Below are 25933 nucleotides of genomic sequence, written 5' to 3'. Positions count from 1 at the left end.
CTGTGAGATACAGATCAGCAAGTGTTCAATTTCCCTGCAGCGCCCCCACAGAAATATTACAGTACTGCACAGTGCTTACTGAAATTAAAAGCGGGTTTTCAGAAATTTGAGCAGAAATGGTATAAAATAACCCATACCCCCCATTAAATCTCCCTACAGATCCAGCTCTGCCCCTCTAGTGGTCCCTTCAATGCTGTAGCGATGACATCATGTATATGTTACCACTCTAGCCCATCACTGGTCTCCATGCCGAAGCTCACATGTATGGCACGTGACTGGTCACAAATACAATGTACATGTAAGACCAGCGGGTATTACCACTGTGACGGGGGATTGAACTAGGTTGATATTGGTTATTTCATACCCTTTCCTGTACTCAGATTTACTAAAATTCCAATTTTAAGGGTAAGGCCACATGTAGTGAAACACAGCTAAAATGTGCTGATGCGGGCCAACCCCCCTCCCGCATAAAACACAGCGATAAACACAATTCCGAAAACTCTTACACACTTGTTGCTTTTCGTCTGTGTTTTCCCATTTTTGACTCCCCCATACAAGTCTGGGGAAAACGCCAAATTTTAACCGGAGAAAATTAACTTGATACGTTTTCCAAAAACATTTACATTTTTGGAAATGTTATGTTTTCTACAGATTTTTTTTGTGGAGGAGACCCAACCTCATGAACTTTGCTGGGACTGTAAAATGCTGCTTTTTCAGCAATGTGAGCCTCGGTGTAAGGGGGTTTTCCATGAGAATTTTTAATGGTCTATCCTTAGGATACGCCACATATATCTGATGAGCGGTGAAGGGCTGTCCGCTATATCCAATCCCTGTAATATACAGTGTTAAGATCCAGGAGCAGATGGCTCTGTAGACTGTATAGCGGCCTGGTATTGACTTCTATACAGAATGGTCAGGGACAGTCAGATGACCCCCAACATGGGTCAGCTGTTTGGGCCTGCATTCGATCTCTATACTATAGAGCAGTAATGGCAAACCATTTAGAAACCGAGTGCCCAATCTGCAACCCAAAACCCACTAATTTATCACAAAGTGCCAACACAGCAATTTAACCTTGCACACAATTACAGACCTGCAAAATATGATTATACAAATGGGGCTTTATAGAGCTTTCTGCTCCACTGTGACCCCCACACAGTCCAATCTGCTTCATAGTGACCCCCACACAGTACAATCTCCTCCACAGTGGCCCTCACACAGTATAATCTGCTTCACAGTGACCCACACACAGTACAATCTGCTCCACAGTGACCCCCCACACAGTACAATCTGCTGCACAGTGGTCCCCACACAGTATAATCTGCTTCACAGTGACCCCCACACAGTACAATCAGCTCCACAGTGGCCCCACACACAGTACAATCTGCTGCACAGTGGTCCCCACACAGTACAATCTGCTGCACAGTGGCCTCCCCACACAGTATAATCTGTTCCATGGATGGGTGCCCAAAGAGACAGCTCTGAGTGCCACCTCTGGCACCCGTGCCATAGGTTTGCCATCACGGCTATAGATTATACAAAGCCATCCATTCCCGGCTCTGTACACTCTATAGTATGGAGATCGAAAACAGTCCCAAATATCTAATCCATACTGGGATCAGATCAGCAGATTGCCCCTGACCAATTATATATTTATAGCCTATGCTAAGGATAGGCCATAAAAACAAAGAAAACTCACAAAAACTCCTTTATCCATTTATTAATCTTGGTCGCATAAAATCCCATCACCATGTTGCTACACTGCTACATATAAACTAATAAGAATGTGGTGGTGTTAATACTGCGACGTGACAGTCAGCAGGAAGCCAAACCTACAAGATTTCGGAGTGACAGCATTCACTACCATCAATTGGGGTTGGCTTTGCAATAGCAAATATGGCAGTGGAGCTCTAGCCTAATGCACGGACATGCCGAATCCTCCAGATCTTTGTAGTAGAACAAGAGCTAAAACAAGGGATTCCCCCATAATCCCTTTCATCCTCTCAAACCGCATTCAGATTCCGATAAAATCGAGAGCTGCTTGTAAACATTTCCCGTCCTAGGGTTGGCAGCGGCGTACCGTGCTGCTCCCCGATGGCCGGCTATCCACAAGCCCTTATTAAATACTGTTTACCAAATGCTCTGTGTAAATAGCACTTGAGGAATCTCCATTGTCTGAAGACATTCGCAAATCTACAACAGTCCCAGCCCTGCCTGGGATAATAAATGAGAGAATAAATAGTGCGTGTCTGAACGAGCGCCAGTGAATGTATAACTGCGGCCTCCCTGCCCAGCACACTCCGGGTATTACTTGCATTAATCCTGAGCCATTTCCTTCTACGACTCTTGAAGGTCACACGTTACCGCTACCAGATTACAATCGCTCCTCTGACATTAATCTCCCCGCACAGATGGAATCTGCTGCTGTGAAAAACTTGCAGGGAACTTCGTCATATAAATCAGATTTACAGTGAAATTCCCTTCACACAAGGAAAAACTCAGTTCCTGATCAGAGTCCTGATAATAACATTATATACATGACCCCTATTAACCCTTATATGCACCTTAGTGCAGTTTTTTTTTATTATCCTCTATTTGCCAAACTGTAAGTTGCAGTAAACATGGATGAAGCACGGCCAAGTTTGTAGGATAGAAATGTGAATGTAGTAGAGCTGATATTGTGGAAGAAAGAAATGTGGAAGTAGCAGGGCCGAGTTTGTAGGGGAGAAATGTGGATGTAGTAAAGCTGAGATTGTGGAAGAAAGAAACGTGGATGCAGCAGGGCTGAGTTTATGGTGTAAAAATTTGAACATAGCAGAGCAACGTGTGTGGGGGAGAAAGTAGATGTAGTAGAGCTAAGATTGTGAATGGAAGAAATGTGGATGTGGCAGGGCCGAGTTTATATTGGGATACAAATGTGAATGTAGTACAGCTAAGCTTATGGTGCAAACATGTGAATATAGCAGAGTGAAGTTTGTGGGAAGAAAAGTGAATGTAGCAAAGCTGAGTTTGTTGTGAAAAAATGTGGATGAAGTAGAGCATAGATTGTGGAAGAAAAATGTGGATGTAGCAAGGCTGAGTTTATGGTGCAAAAATGACAAGTTTGTGGGGGAGAAAGTGGATGCAGTAGAGCTGAAATTGAGGATGGAAGAAATGTGGATGTAGCCGGGATGAGTTTATATTGGGATACAAAGGTGAATGTAGCACAGCTACGTTTACGGTGCAAAAATGTGAACATAGCGGAGTGAAGTTTGTGGAGGAGAAAAGTGAATGTAGCAAAGCTGAGTTTGTTTTAAAAAAAAAAAAGTCAATGTAGTAGAGCTGAGATTGTGGAAGGAAGAAAAGTGGATGTAGCAGGGCCGAGTTTGTTTGAGGGGCAAATGTGGATGTAGCAGACCTGAGTTTGTGAAGAAAGACAGGTAGATGTAGCATAGCAGTGTTTGAGGGAGAACATGGAGGTAGCAGAGCTGTGTGTGTTAAACAGGTGTATGTGAAGGGAAAAATAAGCAAAACAGAGATAGTATGCAGCTGAAAATCATAATAGATTCCAAATATAGTGGACTTCAAAAGGGACCAAGTATGATAGTGGGGGGTCCTGAATTAAAGTCTCACCCAAAACGGGTCCCACTTTCATAAAGTTTGGGATCCACTGTTATAAATTACTATGCTCCAAGGTCCTAGTGTAAACGTTGTACGCAGCCTCCACAACCAACTACTTCACACGTAGATGCAAGTGCGTACATCTGCCACTTCCAACCAGGGACACGTGCACACTGGTGGGAAAATGGCTGCCACTTAACACTATCTGCATCCTTAGGACACAGATAAGTTGAAGACAATGGTCTATGAAGAGCTGAGCCAGAGACCAGAGGAAGAGAACAAGAGAGAGATGCAGGGGAACGAGGTGGGTAAGTGTTACCATTTCTAATTTATATGGACCAACTGGCCCTAGGGAACATTAATAGTTGCCCGGGGGCCACAGGGGAGGATTATTTTTTTGATCAGATAATTTTTATTTATTTTTTTAAACATACCTAGAAAACTAACAAACACGGCCAAAGAAACGTTAAAAAAAACCCCAGAGGGCTATTGTGGAATATAATTACTTGTCTAGGGCCCACTGGGCATGACGATGGTAAAAAATGTATTTTTATATGTGACGTAAAACTGTGTCATAAAGTATGCCTGCAATTTTGACATGGTTTTTGGTGAGTTTTTAATTTTTCAAAGGAGAAACAAATTTATTTACATTCCTCTTTTAGAAGCCTAAAAGAAAAACACATTAAAACCACTGTATAGCAAAAATGATTTGGTAAGGTTGCCCCGAGGAATTTATTTATTTTTTTTTTTTTCCAGAGGTGACTGGAGTTTGTAAAGGCTGAGAAACCCAGGTGTGTATACAAGTCTATATACTTTAGTACAGGTATACAGCTCCACCTAGAGTACTGACTTCCTTGTGCAACCTTACTGACACAACACTGCTCCGAGCTCACGGTTAGAGAACCTGTCGCTTCTCCTGACATATTTGTTTTAGTGAATACTTGTACTCCCTTCAAGCAAGAATTCTTTGTACGTACTGTTCCTCTGTTAACATAAATGGATAATCATAAAAAATATTGACAACTGGGTGTTACCATTCCACTTGTCAAAGAGGCGTGTCCATGCACAGTCTAGCACTGATTGGACAGTGACAGACCATAGGGACACCTCCTCCATCTGGTAACACATAGGTATCAATTTATTCAGAAATTTCTAGTGACTGATGATGGCAAGGGGTATTAAATAAGGGTAGGGTATGTCCTGGGGCGTGACTAGTTTAGGGGTCTGGTCTGGATTTTAAATTAACTTGTATGGCATGGAGCCTAAATTAGGAGTTGGGTCCAACATTGTGAATCTAAATTAATAGTGGGGTCTAACATCTTGGGTTTGAATTAGTAGTGGGGACTAACATCTTGGGTCAGAATTAGTAGTGGTGACTAACATCTTGGGTCTGAATTAATAGAAGGGTCTAACATCCTGGGTCTGAATTAGTAGTGGGGACTAACATCTTGGGTCTGAATTAGTAGAAGGGTCTAACATTCTGGGTCTGAATTAGCAGTTGGATCTAACATCCTGGGTCTGAATTAGTAGTGGGGACTAACATCCTGGGTCTGAATTAGTAGTGGGGACTAACATCGTGGGTCAGAATTAGTAGTGGGGACTAACATCTTGGGTCTGAATTAGTAGAAGGGTTTAACATCCTGGGTCTGAATTAGTAGTGGGGACTAACATCGTGGGTCAGAATTAGTAGAAGGGTCTAACATTCTGGGTCTGAATTAGCAGTTGGATCTAACATCCTGGGTCTGAATTAGTAGTGGGGACTAACATCTTAGGTCTGAATTAGCAGTGGGGTCTAACATCTTAGGTCCGAATCAGTGGTGGGGTCCAACATCTTTGGTCTGAATTAGCAGTGGGGTCTAACATCTTAGGTCCGAATCAGTGGTGGGGTCCAACATCTTTGGTCTGAATTAGCGGTGGGATCTAACATCTTTAGTCTGAATTAGCAGTTGGGTCTAACATCTTGGGTCTGAATTAGCAGTGGGGTCTAACATCTTTGGTCTGAATTAGCGGTTGGGTCTAACATCTTTGGTCTGAATTAGCGGTTGGGTCTAACATCTTGGGTCTGAATTAGCAGTGGGGTCTAACATCTTTGGTCCGAATCAGTGGTGGGGTCCAACCACTTTGGTCTGAATTAGCGGTGGGATCTAACATCTTTGGTCTGAATTAGCGGTTGGGTCTAACATCCTGGGTCTGAATTAGTGGAGGGGTCTAATATCTTGGATCTAAAAGTAGTGAGTCTAACATCTTGAGTCTTTATTAGTGGTGAGGTCTAACATTCTGGGTCTGAATTAGTAGTGGGGTCTAACATCTTGAGTAAGAATTAGTGGTGGGATCTAGCTATCTATCCTGGGTGTAAAATAGTAGCAGAGTCTGTTACCTTGGTTCTAAATTAATAGTGGGGTCTAACACCTCAGGTCTGAATTAGTAGTGGGGTTTAATATTTTGGGTCTGGGATGTGACTTCTGAATTAAAAGTAGGATATGACAGTCTGCATGTGCTGAGATCTATTCCAGTTAGGAGTGAGTTATAATAAATGGCGAGCAAGCGCAAAATACTGGTGTATTGGGATTGATATATCTGCACGTGTATGTAGGACATTTAAAATAAATAAATAAATACATAAATAAATGTGGAAAGTGTGAACAGGGCCTATAGCATGATGTGGAGCATGAGCACATCCTGAGCAGTAGAACAGGCTTCCTTATCCACCTGACTTTGCATACATATTCTGTTTGCCATTTATCATAAAACAAACAACGTGCGAGTATATAATTATGTTCGGTATAACAAGGTCCCTGTCTACACACGCACTATATTCAGGCCAGGTACTAGGAAAAAAAACAATGACACAGACAACTGTAGATGTATATAGGAGTCTGAAGAGGATTCTAAGAGTATACAGTAAGCAGCAGACAGGAAAAAGGCGAAGAACAAGCTGCAACTCTACAAATATTCCCAAGCAATACTGATGGATGAAATATGTATTATTAATGATGATTATTATTATCATTAATAAAGGGTATTTTCAGAAGTTAAATATTAAATCAGTGGCAGTACAACACCCGGCTGGTCAGAAGTTTGAAGAGCCCACAGTGTTCAGGATTCTGAATGGGTCAAACCCCAATGGACACAGCGATTTATCCCCTCTTCTATGGATAGAGCTTAACTTGTGGCACATGGTATGTACGGGGTCCATCAGACTACACTGTAGTCAACGGGGTCCATCAGACTCCATTGTAGTCAACGGGGATCCATTGAACTTCACTGTAGTCAACTGGGGCCATCGGACTCCACTGTAGTCAACGGGGGTACATTGGACTCCACTGTAGTCAACGGGAGTACATCAGACTCCACTGTAGTCAACGGGGATCCATTGAACTTCACTGTAGTCAACTGGGGCTGTCGGACTCCAAAGTAGTCAACAGGGGTCCATTGGACTCCACTGTAGTCAAAGGGGGTTCATTGGACTCCACTGTAGTCAACGGGGGTCCATTGGACTTCACTGTAGTCAACGGGGGTCCATCAGACTCCACTGTAGTTAACAGGGGTCCATTGAACTTCACTGTAGTCAACTGGGGCCGTCGGACTCCACTGTAGTCAACAGGGGTACATTGGACTCCACTGTAGGCAACGGGGGTCCATTGAACTTCACTGTAGTCAATTGGGGCCGTCGGACTCCACTGTAGTGAATGGGAGTCTGTCTCTTGCACCAACGAAGTACCACACTCCCTGTTCTCCATCTCGCTCACCACTTTCTATGAATATGGGTGGAGCGGGTGAGCCAGGATGGTGATGCTTCGGCTCAACCTATTTATAACTCACACCAGAAATACTGTATGTATGAACTGGCGTAGATCTTCATTCTGTGCCTGATTTATTGACGTGTGACGATTAAGGCCCCAGTTTTGGCCTTTATTTAGGTTGGAAAAGGAAACGCCAGTCTTAAGAAATTCCCCTCTTATGGGGTCAAAGCTTTAAAGGGGCTTAATCCACAAAAGTAAGTGGATGCACCATTATATATTGTTGCAAAGTAGATGGTGCTCTGAATTCAGTGCACTTTCAGTATTGCACATACCTTCCCCCGTGGCAGAGATATCAGTGGCGTTAGTTTTGGCTAAACATATCCCTGCACTGTCCAAGGGGCCGGCGCCTTATTGCTCAACGTCTATAAAAGTTTACCATGAGGAGGGGTGTTCCTCACTGCCATGTTGTAAGATACTGAGATCTACAGCATACTGATTAAAATAGATTGAGGTGATCCCTTTAAGTGTAAATGAGCCAATCAGTGGATGGCATGCAATGTCACTACCTGTGACATCACGTGTCTCTTCTTGAGGCCTGCTGAGGCCACTGATAGGTCTCAGCAGTCATGTGATCACTGAGGCCAATCAGCGTACCTCCGAAAGAGACATGTTCAGCAGAAGGAGCGGACTGTACCAGGATATCGGGGACAAACAAGTATTTTTTTTTCACTGCCCCCAGCTGATTTCAAAGTTCAAGGGGTTGTGTAATTTGGCCTGAACGACCCCTTTAAGTTCATGCCATCTTTTAGTTTGCACAGGCCGAATATAAAATGCACAACATAAACAGAAGAACATGATGACAGATTTTGCCAAAGGCTCCAACTGAGGAGCAAAAGGAAAAATGTCAAATATTCTGTAATGTTAATGATTTATAGAAAGTCGCGTGTCCTGGAGGAGTTTATATGGTAAAAAAAAATGTAATGGGAACACAGAACGCTCCACCATATTCTCACTACAATAATAGAACAGAACAAGATGTCTGATAATAATAATCTGAAAGACGTCTCAGGGCTCCTTCATATCTGAAGCCCGGGAGTCTGTTCTGCAGGTTTCCGTTTCCTGCACAAAACTGGACAGGAGACGGAAACCTGCCGGCATCTTTCAATCCCTTTCATTTGAATGAGATTGAAAAGTGTCCGGCCGTGAGCGCCGGTGAGCGTTTTATGCTCCCGCGGCGAAACAGTTTTTTTTAAACCGGACACAGAGTCGGACATGCAGTACTCTGTGTCCGGTTTAAAAGAACCAGTTTCGCCGGGGAGAGCATAAAACGCTCACCGGCACTCACACCTGGACTCGGCATGACAGGTTTCCGTCCTCTGCATACAGAAGACGGAAACCTGAGAACGGACTGCCGAACGATGGTGTCAACCCAGCGTAAGGCTATAGTCAGACGACTGTCCAATGGGCATAAGATTCCATTTTTGTATCCGTATGGAATCAATTCCAGGTCTTTTTTTCCATTTTTGTGCTGAAATTAATGCACTGTTGGCTTTCTAGCGGTATATACATTGATGAGGATATAAAAGGTCCTCTTTAAAAACAAACCTATTTCAGCATATATATGAAGACTGAACATTGATGCAGAGGCTCCTCCGTCATGCTGTGCACCCATACTGAAATCTACATCGGTTAGTAGCTGACAAAGATTTAATTTATCATTTGCACCAGAAATCTGGTATAAATGATGTTAAAGAGGACCTCTCATGAGTTGGGGCACATGCAGTTTGATATACCGCTGCGAAGCCAACAGTGCACTGAATTCAGCGCACTGTCGGCTTTCACGATCTGTGCCCCCGGTGAACAGCTATCGATGCCGGTACCGTAGCTCTTCGATAAGCATAAAAACTGTGCTGAAAAACTAGGCTTATACTCGAGTATATACGGTAAATGTGCCAGAATTTTCATTGCAAATTGTCTAACATGCCTTGCCTCAGATTTCTCAAAGGTTTTAGATACATTTATGACTTGCAAGAAAAGGTGTATGGCCTTTTGGGGAAGGTTGTGGTTTATCAGAAATTGGGCATGGTCGTAGTTGCGACATTATGTGACAAAAAAAAAAAAAATTACTCCAAAATTTTGATGCTTTTTTGTCATAAACCTAAGCCAATCAATAAAAGGTGTAGTGATTGTCCAAAGACGGAAAAATGAGCGCTACCATGAGTTCTGCATCATGACAACAGTAACGCATCCAGAGACCAGTCATATATGGGGTTGCTCTTCATCCAGGGGAGTGGGCAATTTTACCTAAGAACACAACCAAGAATAAAGAATGGGATCTAAACATCTTCTAAGGGCTAGTTCACATGGGGCAAGAAGGGGCAGATTTTGGCACGGAATCCGCCTCTTCACAATAGGTTTGTTACCGCTCGCGGAAAAAAAGAGGCGAGCTGCCCTTTCTTGAGGCAGACACCGTGGTGGAAATCACTGCGGCGCATCCGTGTCAAGACAATCCCTCCGGACTAGGCCCATTCATTTGAGCCTACTCCGGAGCGGGAAGCGTCAAAATCAGGACCAAAATACACGGTCACTAGCCCCGTGAGAACTAGCCCTAAGAGCAACTTATCCCAACCATCCAGGAGATGTTTGGTGGTGATGAACAATGTACAATGGAGCGCCATGTCACAAGGCAAAAGCGAAAACTAAGTGGCTTGGTGAACAAAACATTGAACTTTTGGGTCCATGGCCAGGAAACTTCCCAGATCTCATTCCCATTGATAACCTGTCAGTTCTCAAAAAGTTCTCTCTCCAAGTAGATAGGCAAACAAAAAGACAAAAATTGTGATAAAACCCAAGTACTGATCAGGTCAGAATGGGTTGTCATCAGTCAGGATTTGGCCCAGAAGCTGATATCCAGGATGCCGGGACAAACGACAGAAGTCTTCAAAAATAAGGGTCAACTTGATGTATTTGCCAGTAAATGTGTTAAAACTGAAATGCTTAGAATTGTACTTCAGGCCCCCCAAAAGGCAATTTTCCAGTTTATCTGGAATGCAAAGTATTATAGTATTCCCCACTCTGTGATATTGGCTGGCAAGTGTGAGCGGGGGCTGGCGGTCCCCCACATATTGTATTACTATTGGTTGGCCCATCTCTGAGCTATTCTGTTTTGGTCGGCACCCTGCACCAAGTGGGCAGAAAATGAAAAACTTTGGTTAGCTCGTATGCATCCGAAAGCCTACCTGTGGTCTCACACTTCCCCCTCATTCGCCCCCCACTTCTGGGGCCTATTGCCTTTACCCAGGCAGTGTGGACTACTATTTCCTCTGGCCTCTCATTCCTCCTCCATGATTTTGTTCCTGTACAATCTGCTCCTCCCGGGTGGACTGTCCTCTGCTATGGTGCAGCCCTGGAGCAAGGTTAGGCCTGTTCCATATTGCTGATTTGGTCAAACCCTCAACCCTAGAGTTCAGGTCCTTTGACTACTTCACCTCTGCCCTACACTTGCCGACTACTAAATGGCTTTGTTCCCAACAAATTTCTCATTTTCTCCATCCTGACCCAGTCTGGATTCCCTTGGGTATCCTTGCCCACGGCCTTTGAAAAACCGTGCCATGCTGGCACCTCTACCGCAGGGCTTATTACTAGTATCTATAGACTCCTGTCCTCCCCTTCGTGCCGATCATCATAGATATATGGCCAGATGGACTGAAGCTTTGAATAGGCAGATCTCATCCGAGCAGTCGCAAATTATATGGTCCGAGTGGCGAAGTCTTCAAAATCCTCATACGTCAGCATTGCTTCATACCCTTAATCCTACTATTCCTTCTTTGTGTTGGCGCTGCCAGGCTGACTGGGAACGGTGCACCATATTTTCTGGGACTGCCCCATCCTCCGCCCTTTTTGGATGGAGGGTAAACTCCTAACTGATGCCCTCTTTGTGCAGGGTGTCCCGTTAGACCCCTTCACCTACCTTCACCTACCTTAACTTGTTCCCCAGGGACTTAGGCAAGAAGACTTCTAAACTGTTCCTTTTCTTGTGCACTGCCGCTAAGACCCTTGTTGCCCTCCACTGGAAGGTGGCGCCCCCTCCCATAGGGCCTGAATTGGTTGTGCACATAAAGGATGTCCGAATTTTTGACTGCGATTCTAAACCACACTGTGGATCTTTTCAATATCGTGGGACACCTAGTGCACTGTTCATGGTCTCTGACTCCTGTTCCCCGCCTTCCTTGTCTCCTCTTTTGACAATTCTTAAAGAATAATACCTAATAAAGAATTGTACTTCAGTAACCATAAAAACATCTGACAAAGATCTAAAAACACTGAACCAGCAAACATTGTGAAAAACAAAATTTCTGTCTCAAAACTTTTGGCCACGACACAATCTAAAAGTGCGTCAGATTCACCGTCCAGCATTAGATACTGAGAAATCTGGGCCAGCATAAGACTCAGTCTCGTCCATGTAGATCGCAGCAGGTTAACCCTTGCGGCTTCATCAAGGTTAACTTGCTGCAATAACCCCCTGTGTGTCTGCAGCCTAAAGCCGGGTTCTGTCCACATTAAAACTAAAAAGTTCAGAACTGGTTAAAAACTCAACAGAAGCGATAGCTCTGCTTCTCCCGTTCCGGCACTTACTGGGTCCCTGCTGCTCTCCAGTCCACAGCAAATGGCTGCGCAGATATTCCCAGGCATTTCCTGTGTTTGGGTATGGGAACGGACGACATCCCTGTAATAAGCTCTGATGGACGATACAGGAACTGGCCTGGCACTCGCCGACTTTCCTATTACACTGTGATTGTTGGGAGGGCTTCTTATGATCATTTCCCCCTCCCCAGCCATACAGCTTCTATTCTTGTCGGCAGCACGTCCAATCTGGATGATTCTCAGAGTGATTGGGAGAAGGTGCTGTGGTCAGACGAGACAAAAATTGAGCTCTTTGGCATTAACTCAACTCGCCGTGTTTGGAGAAAGAGAATGGGAGAATGGATGGAGCCATGTGCCATAAAATCCTGAGTGACAACCTCCTTCCCTCCGCCAGGACATTAAAAATGGGTTGTGGCTGGGTCTTATAGGAGGATAATGACTCAAAACCTACAGCCAAGGCAACAAAGGGGCGGCTCAAAAAGAACCACAATAAGGTCATGGAGTGGCCTAGCTAGTCTCCAGACCGGAATCCCATAGAAAACTTATGTAGGGAGCTGAAGCTCTGAGTTGCTGAGCGACAGCCTCAAAATCTTAAAGGGATCCTATCCTTCAAACACTTTTTTTTTTGAGTAACACATAGGAATAGCCTTAAGAAAGGATATTCTTCTCCTACCTTTCATTGTCTTCTTTGCGCCGCAGTTCCGTAGGTATCCCGGTTTTTGTCGGTATGCAAATGAGTTCTCTCGCAGCACTGGGGGCGGTCCTTAGCGCTCAAACAGCACTGGGGGCGTCCCCAATGCTGCAAGAGAACTCTCTCCAGCGTCGCCTCCATCTTCGTCAGCAACGTCCTCTTCATCCTCTTCTTCCGGCGCAGGTTTCAGACTTCTAGGCCTTGAGCATGCCCACAGGCCACGAGAAAATGGACGCTTGCAACACTGTGTAAGCGGCCATTTTCTTGTGGCCTGTGGGCATGCGCAGTCGGCTCTGCCCAAGGCCTACAAGTTTTACCACCTGCACCGGAAGAAGACACATGAAGAGGATGTTCCAGAAGAAGATGGAGGTGGCACTGGAGAGTTCTCTCGCAGCCTTGGGGACACCCCCAGTGCTGTTTGAGCGCTGAGGACCGCCCCCAGTGCTGCAAGATAACTCATTTGCATATCGATGGAAAACGAAATTTTAACCAAACGGTGGCGCGGAGAAGACACCTAAAGGTAGGAGAATAATAGCCTTTCTTAAGGCTATTCCGACGTTTTTAACGACAAAAAAAAAAAGTTTTTAATGGCAGAATCCCTTTAAAGCAGTTTTTTTCTGCTTTAGCCGTAGGAATAGCCTTTAGAAAGGCTATTCGTCTCTTACCTTTAGACGTGGTCTCCTCCACGCCGTTCCTTAGAAATACCATTTTTTACCGGTATGCTAATGAGTTCTCCGCAGCAATGAGGGCGGGCCCCAGCGCTCAAACAGCGATAGGGGCGTCCCCACTGCTGCCCGAGAAGTCTCTCCAGTGACGCCTTTTTCTTCACCTGCATCCTCCCCTTCTCTGTCGTCTTACTTCTTCGTCAGCTCTGTTAGGACCTCCTAGGTGATCCCAAGAAGGTATGGTAGTCATACACGTGTGGTGCTACTCCAGATGGCCGAGTACTACGCTTGCCCGTATCTTTCAGTCCCATAGACATAGAGGAGATTTAATAAGTCTAGTTTTTATTATGCCTTGTACGTTTCCTGGCATACTAAATATGAAAAAGTTGCAAATTTCTTTCTGCAGAAAAATTTTAGACTTTTTTCGATCTTTGATGCAGCTCCACTTTCCTAAATAGAGGTGTGGTGGTGGTGAAGGCAAGACGAGTAAGGTCTATGATCATTGACACCTATGACATAAATAATGCCTGTATTCTTTGCCAGCCATGAGCTGATATAGATTTTGCGCGATTTATGAGGAGAGCAACCACTAATGATACAGGAGATATGAAGACTGGCATTTCTATGTATATCTCCCCCCATTGAATTGGGTGGCAGGGCACACATGTGACTATCATATTCCAATGAGAAAAATGGGCTCCTTGTTGTCCGTTGATCTTTGGAAATCACTTTAAACTAACATCCCATGTATGTCAACTATAACCGTGATGGCAAACATTTTAGAGACCGAGTGCCCAAACTGCAACCCAAAACCCACTAAATTATCACAAAGTGCCAAATAACCTTAATAATGTGCGGATCCACAATTGTACTGCAAAATATCGTCATACGAATGGAGCTTTATAGAGCTTTCTGCTCAACTGTGACCTCCCACACAGTCTAATCTGCTCCACAGTAGCCCCCACACAGTATAATCAGCTCCACAGTAGCCCCCACACAGTATAATCTGCTGCACAGTGGTCCCCACACAGTATAATCTGCTGCACAGTGGTCCCCACAGTATAATCTGCTCCACAGTGGCCCCCACACAGTATAATCTGCTCCACAGTGGCCCACACACAGTATAATCTGCTGCACAGTGGTCCCCACACAGTACAATCTGCTGCACAGTGGCCCCCACACAGTATAATCTGCTCCACAGTGACCCCCACACAGTATAATCTGCTCCACAGAGGCCCACACACAGTACAATCTGCTTCACAGTGACCCCCACACAGTATAATCTGCTCCACAGGGGCCCACACACAGTATAATCTGCTGGACAGTGGCCACCACACAGTATAATCTGCTGTACAGTGTTCCCCACACAGTATAATCTGCTGTACAGTGGTCTCCACTCAGTACAATTTGCTCCACGGTGTCCCCCACACAGTATAATATGTTCCACGGATGGGTGCCCAAAGAGAGGGCTCTGAGTGCCACCTCTAGCACCTGTGCCATAGGTTCGCCATCATGGAACTAGAACTATGTAATGCTTAATTTCTCCTCTGGGGGCGCTGCAGGGAAACCGAACACTTAATGTCAGTTTCCCTCTTGGAAAAAAATCTCAGATTGGGAATGAATTTTCTTCCAAATCAACTCAGATGTTCAGCAGGAGGCCATGTCCTGAGCCTGCGCTATATATACATATACGACAAATGAGGCCAATAGGTAAATTCCCTCCTTCACTCCAAGGATATCATAATCCTCCTTGCACGGTTTCCTATGCAATTACTTCCATAAACGTTTATAGTTAAGGACCTGGTTGTGTCTCATAAATGCGCCTATAAAATGGGAATTCCTACAATCTGGAACTAGAAATTAAAGGGATTAATCGGCCTTAACACAAACAGGAAACAAAATGCCTCACAGTTTTATAAACCTCCGGTTGGAACACGTACATCTAATGGACCGTCTATGAATGCACCTAATAATTATCCTGAAATTAACATAATATAATATAGTATGTCACTAAAATAACACAGACTGCGGTCTAAAAATATGGGGCAGGCTCCAAAGGGAAACATGGACAAGACGGCCCTCTATGCAGGGCCAATTTAATAGATTAGGGGGCCCTGTTCAACTTTTTGTATGTGGGCCCCCACCATAGTATACCTAACCCTGTTCCCTCTATTATATTCCACTCTGTCTCCTAAGGACATGACAGAGTTAAAATCACTACCTGCCGCCCGAAACAGCTTAATCCAGGCCAACTGAGGTGGGCCCCCCCTCTACCATAGGGCCCGTCCAATGTGGATGCTCCATTTGTTCTATGGTAAAGCGGCCCTGCCCCTATGTCACCACCGAAACCGATTGACTTAAATTGCTCAAAACCATTTAAAGGGAACCTGTCACCTGTATTTTATCCTATAAGCCTCCACCACCCGCTTAGCGTGCTTTTTAACAGCTTCCCAGTCATGCTATTGTCAGAATTAAGTGATAAAGGATTAGCATTAAAAAAAAAGTAATTATTTTAATTATTTGCTATGCTAGTTACCCCATTTATTCATCGGGGCGGGTCACAACATCAGAGCTTTAATCGTGCCCATTGTTGTGTGATGGACACGGTAGAGAAGGTTTCGCTTCTTAGGCGTCGAAACCGAAATCTTGCACTAGATAAAATAATAACTCTTTAGGTTCCGCCTCAGGTTCCGATCCAAAACCCGGACAGCCGTGACTGAAATCGGTGCACTGCACCGGCATCCAGCTGCGCACTCCGCTCTGGATTAGGCCCAATGAATGGGTCTAGTCCGGAGGAGGGAGTGTCTTCAGGCCGAAACGCGAGGCAACTCGGCCTGAAGAATGAGCACCTCGCTTCTTCTTTTTCCCGGGAGCCGGAACAAACGGTTCCTGGAAAAAAAGACCTCAGCGGCTCCCATTGATTTCAATGGAAGTCATCTTTTTGGTCAGGGTTTTGAGGCGAACTTACCCTTATACTCCCCCTGCCGCTGTACTCCCCAAGCCGGTGTAGTTCTTCACTTTATCCAGAGGAATACACCTCAGCTTCAGTGTCCATGCCCCATACCTCCGGCACATGTGCAGTGAATCCAGTGAATGTACGTCCTCAGCTTCACTGAAGAAACGCGCAGGCGCCGGGAGCACCAGAGAGGAGTCCGCTGAGACTCAGATTCATCTCTAGGTAAGTATAAAGGATTTATGTGCAACAGGGCTTATTCAGAACGTGCGATGTCCATTGACACATGCAGATGTCCATTCTCTTTGCATAGATGAACAGTCCGTGGCTAAAGGCGTGCAGAATTTTGGTCTGTTTTCTAGTCTATGGGTGCCTAAAAATCATGAACAGCACTTGGATGCCATTATTCACGGATCTAGAGGCGGTGTAAAGTACAGTAAAGCAAAAAGATAAATACATCTGTTTTTTCCCATAGGTGGAAATGGAATCATCGAAGGACAGTACCAGATCCAAAAATAAAATAGGATCATGGCTGTCCGTGATAAGCCCCTACATACTGCTATCCCCCAATGAGTGGTTATCATCTAATACCTGCTCCCTATGTAGGTTGACCATTTTTTTGCAGTAGATCTCTACTCAGGACCTATCAGTGTGGTGCCCTATGCACACGGCCGAGTGTGCAGACCAAGGTGGGATCAATTTTGCAGCAGAGTGCGACATCTGAGTGTCATCCATGTGCCTTTCATGATTCGCTCACCTCTATGGGGGCTTCCGATCTGTTCCAATGACACGGTGCAGGATAGGACCTGCTCTATAATCATCAGAGACTCTCGGCCTGTACACTCGGACATGTGCATTAGGTTCAACATGCAATGTGCAACAGATGTAAAACATCTCAAAAGGCGGTTTTAGGATGCAAACGTGTTTTTATTACTCATATGGACTGTCCAGGATTTGACTATCCTTAGGCCATAAATATCTCAGGTGGCCCCTGCACTGATCAGCTGTACGGGGCCCAGCCATACACAACACAGATCCAGTATAGTGGCCGGGTGCTGCTACTGCAGCCTAGCTCCCATTGAGGGCATGGAGCCAACTACTTTCTTCCCCATATTGTGCATAGAGTACTGCCAAATGGGGCCCGGGTGCCATCGGTGGACCCCTACTGATCAGATATTTTATGGCCTATCCCAAGGACTGCCCAAAAAAACTTACTCAGTTTTGATGGTTGATCCTTAGGATAGGCCAATAATATTAATTCTGGGGGGGTCTGACACATGGGACCCCTGGAGATCAGCTGTACAGAGACTACATACCGCGAGACGCTTCTCACTCGCCATACAAACTGTACTGGTGGGTGTAGGATCTGCATTGAAGTCTATGGAGCAGTACCTATACCCTAGCTTAAGTTTCTGTCCGTTTTTTGAGGGAAACAAAAGTGTGGCAGGTCCTACAGAAAACTGACCTGCTTTTGTTTAACCCTGACCCTATGTAGACGGATGGTCAGTAGTTTCCATCCATTTTTAGCATCAGTTTGTTGTATCTGTAAAACTGATGTTAGACTTCCCTATTGCTTCTATCTTTGTCATCCAGTGTTATACAGAGCGCCATATGGCGGCACACAGAATTCCCAGCGGCTCTGTACGATGTGCTCTTCTGTGTAACAAACCAGCAATAATCTCCCTATATCTGAGATTCCTGGACTCACATGGACTGTGTTATGAACTTGGGGCCGCACGTGAATTTCCAGGTTTCAGCCGGTTACGTGGTTTATACTGTATACCTTCAGTAGAGACATCACTAGCGCCCAAATAGGCAATACTCCCATGTACAGGGAGTTTACTATTAAACATGTCGCCCTATTAACCTTGGGGCTATGTAACACTTCACAAGCCGCCGTCCCTGGCTAATTATTAGGATGGAAGCCAAATAAACGGGTGACTCTTGGATGCGACGTAGTAGCCGGATCATTCACTTGTCCCATACTTGGCCTGGTTACTACCGGGTGAAGGAGCAGGGCACAGGGCATGTCTGCACAGCGTCACCTTAGGTACACAAGACCGACATATAGAACAGTGGGCACTACAGAGATTTTGGGAAGAAATCTGTGAAGAATAGCCAATACTTATATATATTTTGCAAGCAGACCAAGAAGACTTTTCCAGTGTCAAGTCTGCAAGATCAAAAGATTTTTACAACTCTCATCCATATCTATGTAAAATCTGTACGTAAAGTGATTTCCCTAGAAATGCATTGAAATGTGATATTCTTGCTGGAGGCACCGTCCAAAATATACGGTATAACCTGCACCTCACATGGCGCTCTTCCCTGACTGTAAGGCCATGACCAAGAGCGTGTGCTATCTGTGTTTTTAATGAATAGCACGCTGACCCATATTTTCTATGGCCGTATAAACATGACTGTGTATCGTTACAGGCCCACCAGGGGGTAAAATTTAGGATAGGTCCTATTCCTGTTCATTTTGTGGTCTGGGCTTAGTCATTGAAAAGTATAGGGTCCGTGTAGGACAACCGGATACTGTCCATGACGTTTTCTCCCGGACCTGTACATAAACATGAATATAAGGAGCCAATTCCGCTCCGCTTGTAGCCTACTGTAGACTTTATATCCCAGCAATGTGACCTGTGTAAACAATATTACCTGCTGTTGCATATCGCCGTGAGAATCTTATACAGGCTCTATGAAAGAGGGGTTGGCTGACATTCCCTTTAAAAACTGGAAACCTCTGTGTGTTTATAGGGCTGCCCTATAGTGAGTGACCCAAAGCTTCACAGTAGTAGAGCAGAGCTGCACAATCCTCGGACCCCTGTCTTTCTGGACACCTTCATGTATGTCTCTATGAAGATCACTGGGATCAGCCTCTGCAGGTCAGCCATGACACATAACCCGTATAAGTGTGGTTAAAGCCATGTCCATATGACAGGAGCCAGCACTTACCGTATATACTCGAGTATAAGCTGAATTTTTCAGCACAGTTTTTGTGCTGAAAAAAAAACCCTCGGCTTATACTCGAGTCAAGCAAAAAAAAAAAAAAAAAGATTTTATTTTTTTTTTTTTTTGGGGGGGGGGGATCTATGACCAGCCGTAATAGAATCTCCCATAAAATAGTGAAAAAAAAACCAGGAGCTTTAAAAATATATAATAAAAAAATAAAGTAAACAAAGGTTGTAAATCCCTCCTTTCCCTAGAATACATATAAAAGTAGAAAATGACTGTGACACACAAACACATTAGGTATCCCTGTGTCTGACAGTGTCCGGTCTACTGAATATAGGGGATCTGCAGGGCTCCTGTTCCGTTGGGAAGGGGTTAATAGGAGCACTGCAGATACCCTATATCCAGCCAGGCTGAATTCCAAGTGGGTGGAAAAAAAACAGTCCTGAAGCTCAGGGAAGGGGCAGACAGACAACCAAAACACTCCCTCCCCATTTTAATTTTTGATATTTTCCAGTAGCTGCTGCATTTCCCCCCCTCGGCTTATACTCGAGTCAATAAGTTTTACCAGTTTTTTGTGGTAAAATTAGGGGGGTGGGCTTATATTCGGGTCGGCTTATACTCGAGTATATACGGTATATGAATTGTCAGTAGTGCCTTAGTGATAAATTGGGCATAAGTGAACCGAAATGACCACCTCTTATCAAACTGGGAAGACGCAAGACCCTTGTTATTCTGTCCGGTCAGGGGTCCCAGCAGTTGAACCCCAACAATCTGGTAATTTTGCCTATTTTGCAGAAGCCTACTGTTAACGAGGACTTGTCACGTCCTCACCTACCTTCACAGTCCCTGCAATGACTCTGATGCTGTTTGTACGCTTCTCCCCTGTTCTCCAGTAATAGGTCGGTTTTGGTACCCAATGCAAGTGAACTGTCAAGTGGGCGACATCTATTCCTCAAGGTCAATCAAGACCGCAGTTGACTGCTGAGGTCAATCAGTGGCCTCAATAGTGGTTTTGGAAAGACCCAATGACGTCACTGGGTCACTTCTGTGACCACTGAGACTACCGATTGACCTAGGGTGCAGATGTGGTGCAGAAATCCCGGCGGTGAAGGTAACGTGCGCCCTTGACCTATATGAGTGACATGACGGGGTCCTTTCCTGCCACTACGGAGGCCACTGATTGGCCGTAGCACTTACGTGTGGATGTGAATGAATGGACAGCAGTGGTGGACTACAGGACATCAAAAATTTCACAGTGTCACATTGCGATATATGACAATATGTGACAAGACACATTGTGGTCACAGGTCGCTTGCCCGGGGCTTCCATAGTAGTTGCCTGTCTGTCACTTGCTTGTGTTCTGACAGCCAGGTCACACCTGTAGAAAAGTTTTAGTTGTGCAACTTTTTTTTATCCATGTGTCATGTAGCCCCTAGCCTTAAAAATTGCAAAAAATAATGGCAAGGACATCTTCTCCATTGCATTGCAGGTATATAAGGTGTATTTGGCAGGTGCACTGCGCAGGTTGTCTTCATTGTCACACAAGTGTCCACAGACACCATAGCGCCCCCTCCCCAGATGATCATTGCCAGGTATTACACCCCCCTCACCTGAGCCTCTCCTTCTCCGTCCTCCTCAGCTGCTCGTCCCTCTCCAGCACCTCCAGGATCCGGCTGGCTTCTTCCTCCTCAAGGAAGCTGAGATCCAGCCTGCCCCGGCCGGAGTTCCCGCTCATGGTTCTGGCAGGGGAGACTCTTAACCCTTTGTAAATCCTTTCTTCTAGTCAGCCTGAGGGGGCGCCACCATGATGCCAGTCCGTGCACAGTCCCTGCGGCTGCGACTCCTGCTCTGCCTGCAACTTCACACACATCCACCTGCCGCCGGCCGAGACAGTGATTGACGGGCGGCTGAGCCAATCAGCATGAAGAAAGGAGCCCTGAGGTGAGGTGGCGACCAATCAGCGTGCAGGGCGGGGCGGCGGCTCCTGGAGGTGACAGACTGTAGTAGAGTGACACAGGAGGACAAGTGTGACTGGGGCTCACCCTGATAATACCGCACCTGCCTCCCGTACCAGGAACCTGCCCACACCCCTCACATGCTACAGGCTGAAGCCATGACAAAGACATGGGAAATGTGCAGAGAAAGATCAAATCAGCTACATGTGTATCTATATATAATTATAGCTGTGTGTGTGTGTGTGTGTATCTATCTCTCTCTCTCTCTCTCTCTCTCTCTCTATATATACACATATATATGTCTATATACAAAATTATACACATTCTGCAAATTAAAATGTCCCTTCCTTGTGACCCCGCACATTATAATGCCCCCCTGTGGCCCACACACAGTATAATACCCCTCACTGTCACCCCACACAGTATGATACCCCTCATTGTCACCCCCACACAGTATAATACCCCTCATTGTCACCCCCACACAGTATGATACCCCTCATTGTCACCCCCACACAGTATGATACCCCTCATTGTCACCCCCACACAGTATAATACCCCTCAATGTCACCCCCACACAGTATAATACCCCTCATTGCACCCCCAACACAGTATAATACCCCTCATTGTCACCCCCACACAGTATAATGCCTTCTCATTCTGGCCCGCACACAGCATAATGTCATGTTTGTTGCCCCCACACATTGTAATGAGCCCTCCATGTGGCTCTCACACGGTATAATGGTAGCTTGTGTCCTCCACACATTATTATGCCACCTCTTTGTGACCTCCTGTTGTGGCCCCAACATAGTATAATACCCCTCATTGTAGTCTGCACACAGTATATTGTCACTCTTGTTACCCCCACACATGATAATGTGCCCTCCTTGTGGCTCTCACACAGTATAATGTACCTTGTCACCCCCACACAGTATAATGCCTTCTCATTCTGGCCCGCACGCAGTATAGAGTCAGTCTTGTTACCTCCACACATTATAATGACCCCTCCATGTGGCTCTCACACGGTATAATGTCACCTTATGGCCCTCACACATTAATATGGCCCCTCCTTGTGGTCAACGCACAGTATAAAGTCCTCTCGTGCCCCACATTATAATGGCGCCTGCATGTGCAAAAAAAGTATACTCACTTGGCCCTGTTCTCCCACAGGTATGATGCAGTTACAGAGGCTTGGTGTCGAAGAAGAGAGCTGAAGGCTTTATACTGCCTTTCAGAGGAACAGCAGGACATCACCTAAAATTTGGGATTGTCCCAACTGAATCTGGGATGGTTTGCAGCTTAGCCCTAGTACTGTATACAGTCCTGTGATTATTAAACCTGTCTGCATTTTGCATTTTTACATGTATTTCTTCAAATATGCTGTCTCATTCTTAAATTCTATCAATTAGGTTCTGTTCACACTATATTTAGTGTGTGCATCAAGTCCAGCACAGACACGTAGAATGTTTTGATGTACAGTATATGTTATCTGACAATGATTTACAATGTAAAAAACAAAAAATATTGTCCTGTATTCTTTTTAATGATACAGTATATTGTATATTGGAAACCATAGTTCACATGATTTCCAATATAAGCGCAATACATGTACTGTACCTGTATGTTGCCTAGTTGTGAGCTTTGTACAATTGTCACAGGGTTACAGCTCCTGCAGGATCAGGGTGGATACGCAGCTGTCATACAGTCAGGGACTTTCAGGAGAAGACAGAAACCAATTCTAACCCATTCTGTATTCTCTTTTGCAGGCTACATCATGCTCTGTGACTGATTCTGGTGTTGGCTACCAGCAGCGATGTGCAGCTGGATAGTAGCCAGCGACTAATGCCTCAACACGAGGTTGTCTTCCCCTGTAACTAGGGCTGCTTTGCATGCCCCAGTTTCACACGGCTATAATATGTCCGCAGCACCGCACCTCTAATGAGGCAAGGTGAGGGCGACCGCCTCAGGCGGTGATGCGGAGGGGGGGCGACAGCACGGTCGATTTTTTTTTTTTTTTTTTTACTTTTTTACTCTGAACCAGTGGGGCTCTCCTGCGCTGGTTCAGATGTCTGCGTCTCAGCATAGGTGGTGTCATCACGCCGCCTACGCCTAGACACAGACATCCTACTGCCGGATGAAGAGGAGGTGGCAGCAGCGGGAGCAGCACGAGGTCGGTAAGTAAAATAACTTTTTTTTTGTTTTATAATAGGCCGCTACCTGCTGGAGTATCCCCAGCAGGTAGCGCCCTATTTACCAACCTCCCCGGACCTGTTCACTGCCGCCCCCGCTTCCTCTTGTACTATAGGCCACGGAGGGCGGTAGTGAATAGGCCCGGTCTCAGGACGCGATCCCACTGCTGCTGTTATTATACTCGGGGGTCTATTCAGACCCCCAAGTATAATAATCAGAGCCCCAGGGGAGGTGAGGGAACATTATAAACAGTTTTACTCACCTCTCCGGGATCTGATGTTACTCCTAGCAGGCTTCGGGCCTATATGGTAATGTCCCAGGTCACGTAGTCTGGGATATTACCATATAGGCCCGAAGCCTGTGCTAGCAGTACCATATAGGCCCGAAGCCTGTGCTAGTAGTAATAGCCTGTTACTGCTAGCACAGGCTTTGGGCCTAAATGGTAATATCCCAGACCACGTGCCGTCTGGGACATTATCATACAAGCTCGAAGCCTGCTAGGATTAAGGGGGCGTTCACACTAGCGTCGGTGTCTGACAGCTAGTGTCCGATGCTAATGTCCGCGCAAATTCTTGCGCGAACATTAGCATCGGACACTAGCTGTGTCCGTTACATCTTGCATTGATTTAATGGGACATCATGTGCGTTCTTTTACAGTCCGTGTCTGTCCTTAAAGGGGTATTCCCATGTCCCTTGTTCACCAGTCTTCGCTGCTGCAAAGACTTCTTTCTTCCTGGTTTTCAACGTCAATTGGTGGGCGAGGTTTCATATGCAAAGCCATACTATCCAACTACCTCCAGTTTAGCTCCGCCCCAAATTAGTGTGTAGCTCCGCCCACCACATAGCGTGATCCTATGGGACGACTGAAGGGCCTGTGATGTTATCAAAGGTCCTATAACATTTGGATTTAGCTTGTTCTATATAGAGTCGGCTAAATCCTAGTGGGCTAAGGGACCAGGTCCTTCTATCCACTAGCTTTTAGCCTGCTCTATATAAGAAAGCTAAATCCTAGTGAGCAGAGGGACCAGGTCCTTAGGATTTAGACTGTTTTATATGAGAAAGCAGCACTCATTTCCCCCCTCCTTTATCTGAGAGCAGGAAGCTAGGTCGCGTGTGGTGCAGACACAGGAACAGCTACAGACACAGGCTCGCTCCCTGCACTTAGCCTCTCCCCCCACCCACCCCCACCCCCGAGAGCAGGCAGCTACATCACTTGGGAAATGAGCAGATAATCCCAAGGGCCATAGAAACGCAGTGTCAACAATGAATTGAATAAAGTAAGATAGTGGACAAACAAAGCAGTTTTGCTGAAGCAGTGTAATTAGGAAAAGTCTTAAATCCACATTAACAAGCTGTATAGATAGGATCCTTGTGATGGGACAACCCCTTTAAGTGTCTGTTCACAAAGATGTCCGATTTTTCAAGCGGACAGCAAAACCCTACAGGTACAAAATATTACTGCATTGTATTTATTATAATGTTACTGCTAGCACCGCCAACCTCCCCCCCCCCCTGCTGTCTGAGGCGGATGATCAAAGACGAACAAAAAACCCCACCACCCCCACCCCCACCCCGGACTCAATATGTATGACAGGCGCCAGGCAGACAAAAATATCCAACAAAAAAAAAATCTCAACACGTGCTGAGTGAAAGAATGTTCTCATACCAACAATTTTATCTGCTTCATGTGTGTATAAAGTTTTAATGCCTTTTCATTATAATTTACAGTTCCCAGGACAGTGACCTGACTGACAAGAAGTTTACAAGTGACACCTTGGCTGATTTATCACGCTTTCTATGGCAGTTTTCTGTGGCATGAAAACAGTTGCAATTTTTTGCACACTTCAGAGTTTTTATTTTTACTTTTGTGCCCTACTTGCCACTTTTATAGGTAAAGCCCCTGGCTGCTGTAAATTTGTATTCTGGCACACGGGACCTTCTGAGAGGTATCAGAATTATTAGGCTAAATTCACACAGAGATTTTTGCAGGCAGATTTTTAGGCAGTTCATGCTGCACCTCGCCTTCAATTGATGTGAAGTGGAAAATTAGTGTGAAAGACCCTCAGGGGCGTTACTAGAGGTTGTGATTGCACCCTGGAGTCTGAGGGGGCCCAGAAGTTCTCTCTGCCTCAATATTATATATGAAGAATGAAGTCGGGGTGCTGCTACAGATTTTGCATTTGGGATGAAAGCTTCAAGTTACGCCTATGAGGACCCTCCTAATTTGGGTTAAAGAATTTAGGCTAACTTCACATCTGCACTGGAGTCGTTGGAGACCGTGTACAGAAACCATCAAAAATCGGTGGAGACAAAGGTCCTGCACATAGGATTTTTCTTTTCACCTGGTTGCAGTTTTGAAACAACTGACACCCAACAGACACTCAGCTGACCACATTATAGTCAATGGGGTCCTCCAGCGGCCATCTTTCCATTATTCGGGTCCCCCGGCAGGCTAAAACAACTAAACAACAGAGAGATCAGCGCAGATATGAACCTAGCATCATTTTGATTTTTGCAATTGCATACTTACTAACTTA

General features: G+C 45.4%; 1 protein-coding gene across 1 annotated transcript in view; it reads right to left on the bottom strand.

Moving 5' to 3' along the window:
* EXPH5 (exophilin 5) overlaps window positions 1-21115 on the bottom strand; it is a 57769-nt gene extending 36654 nt beyond the window's left edge. Inside the window, exon 1 of the mRNA XM_075266046.1 lies at window positions 20865-21115. Within this exon, the coding sequence (XP_075122147.1) occupies window positions 20865-20989 (125 nt within the window). The 5' untranslated portion in view covers window positions 20990-21115. The remainder of the gene's footprint in view (window positions 1-20864) is intronic.
* Between the last annotated feature and the right edge of the window lie 4818 nt (window positions 21116-25933).

This window comes from Leptodactylus fuscus, chromosome 2 (assembly GCF_031893055.1).
Source record: "Leptodactylus fuscus isolate aLepFus1 chromosome 2, aLepFus1.hap2, whole genome shotgun sequence".
NCBI lineage: Eukaryota > Metazoa > Chordata > Amphibia > Anura > Leptodactylidae > Leptodactylus > Leptodactylus fuscus.
This window is presented reverse-complemented; position numbering and strand designations above follow the sequence as displayed.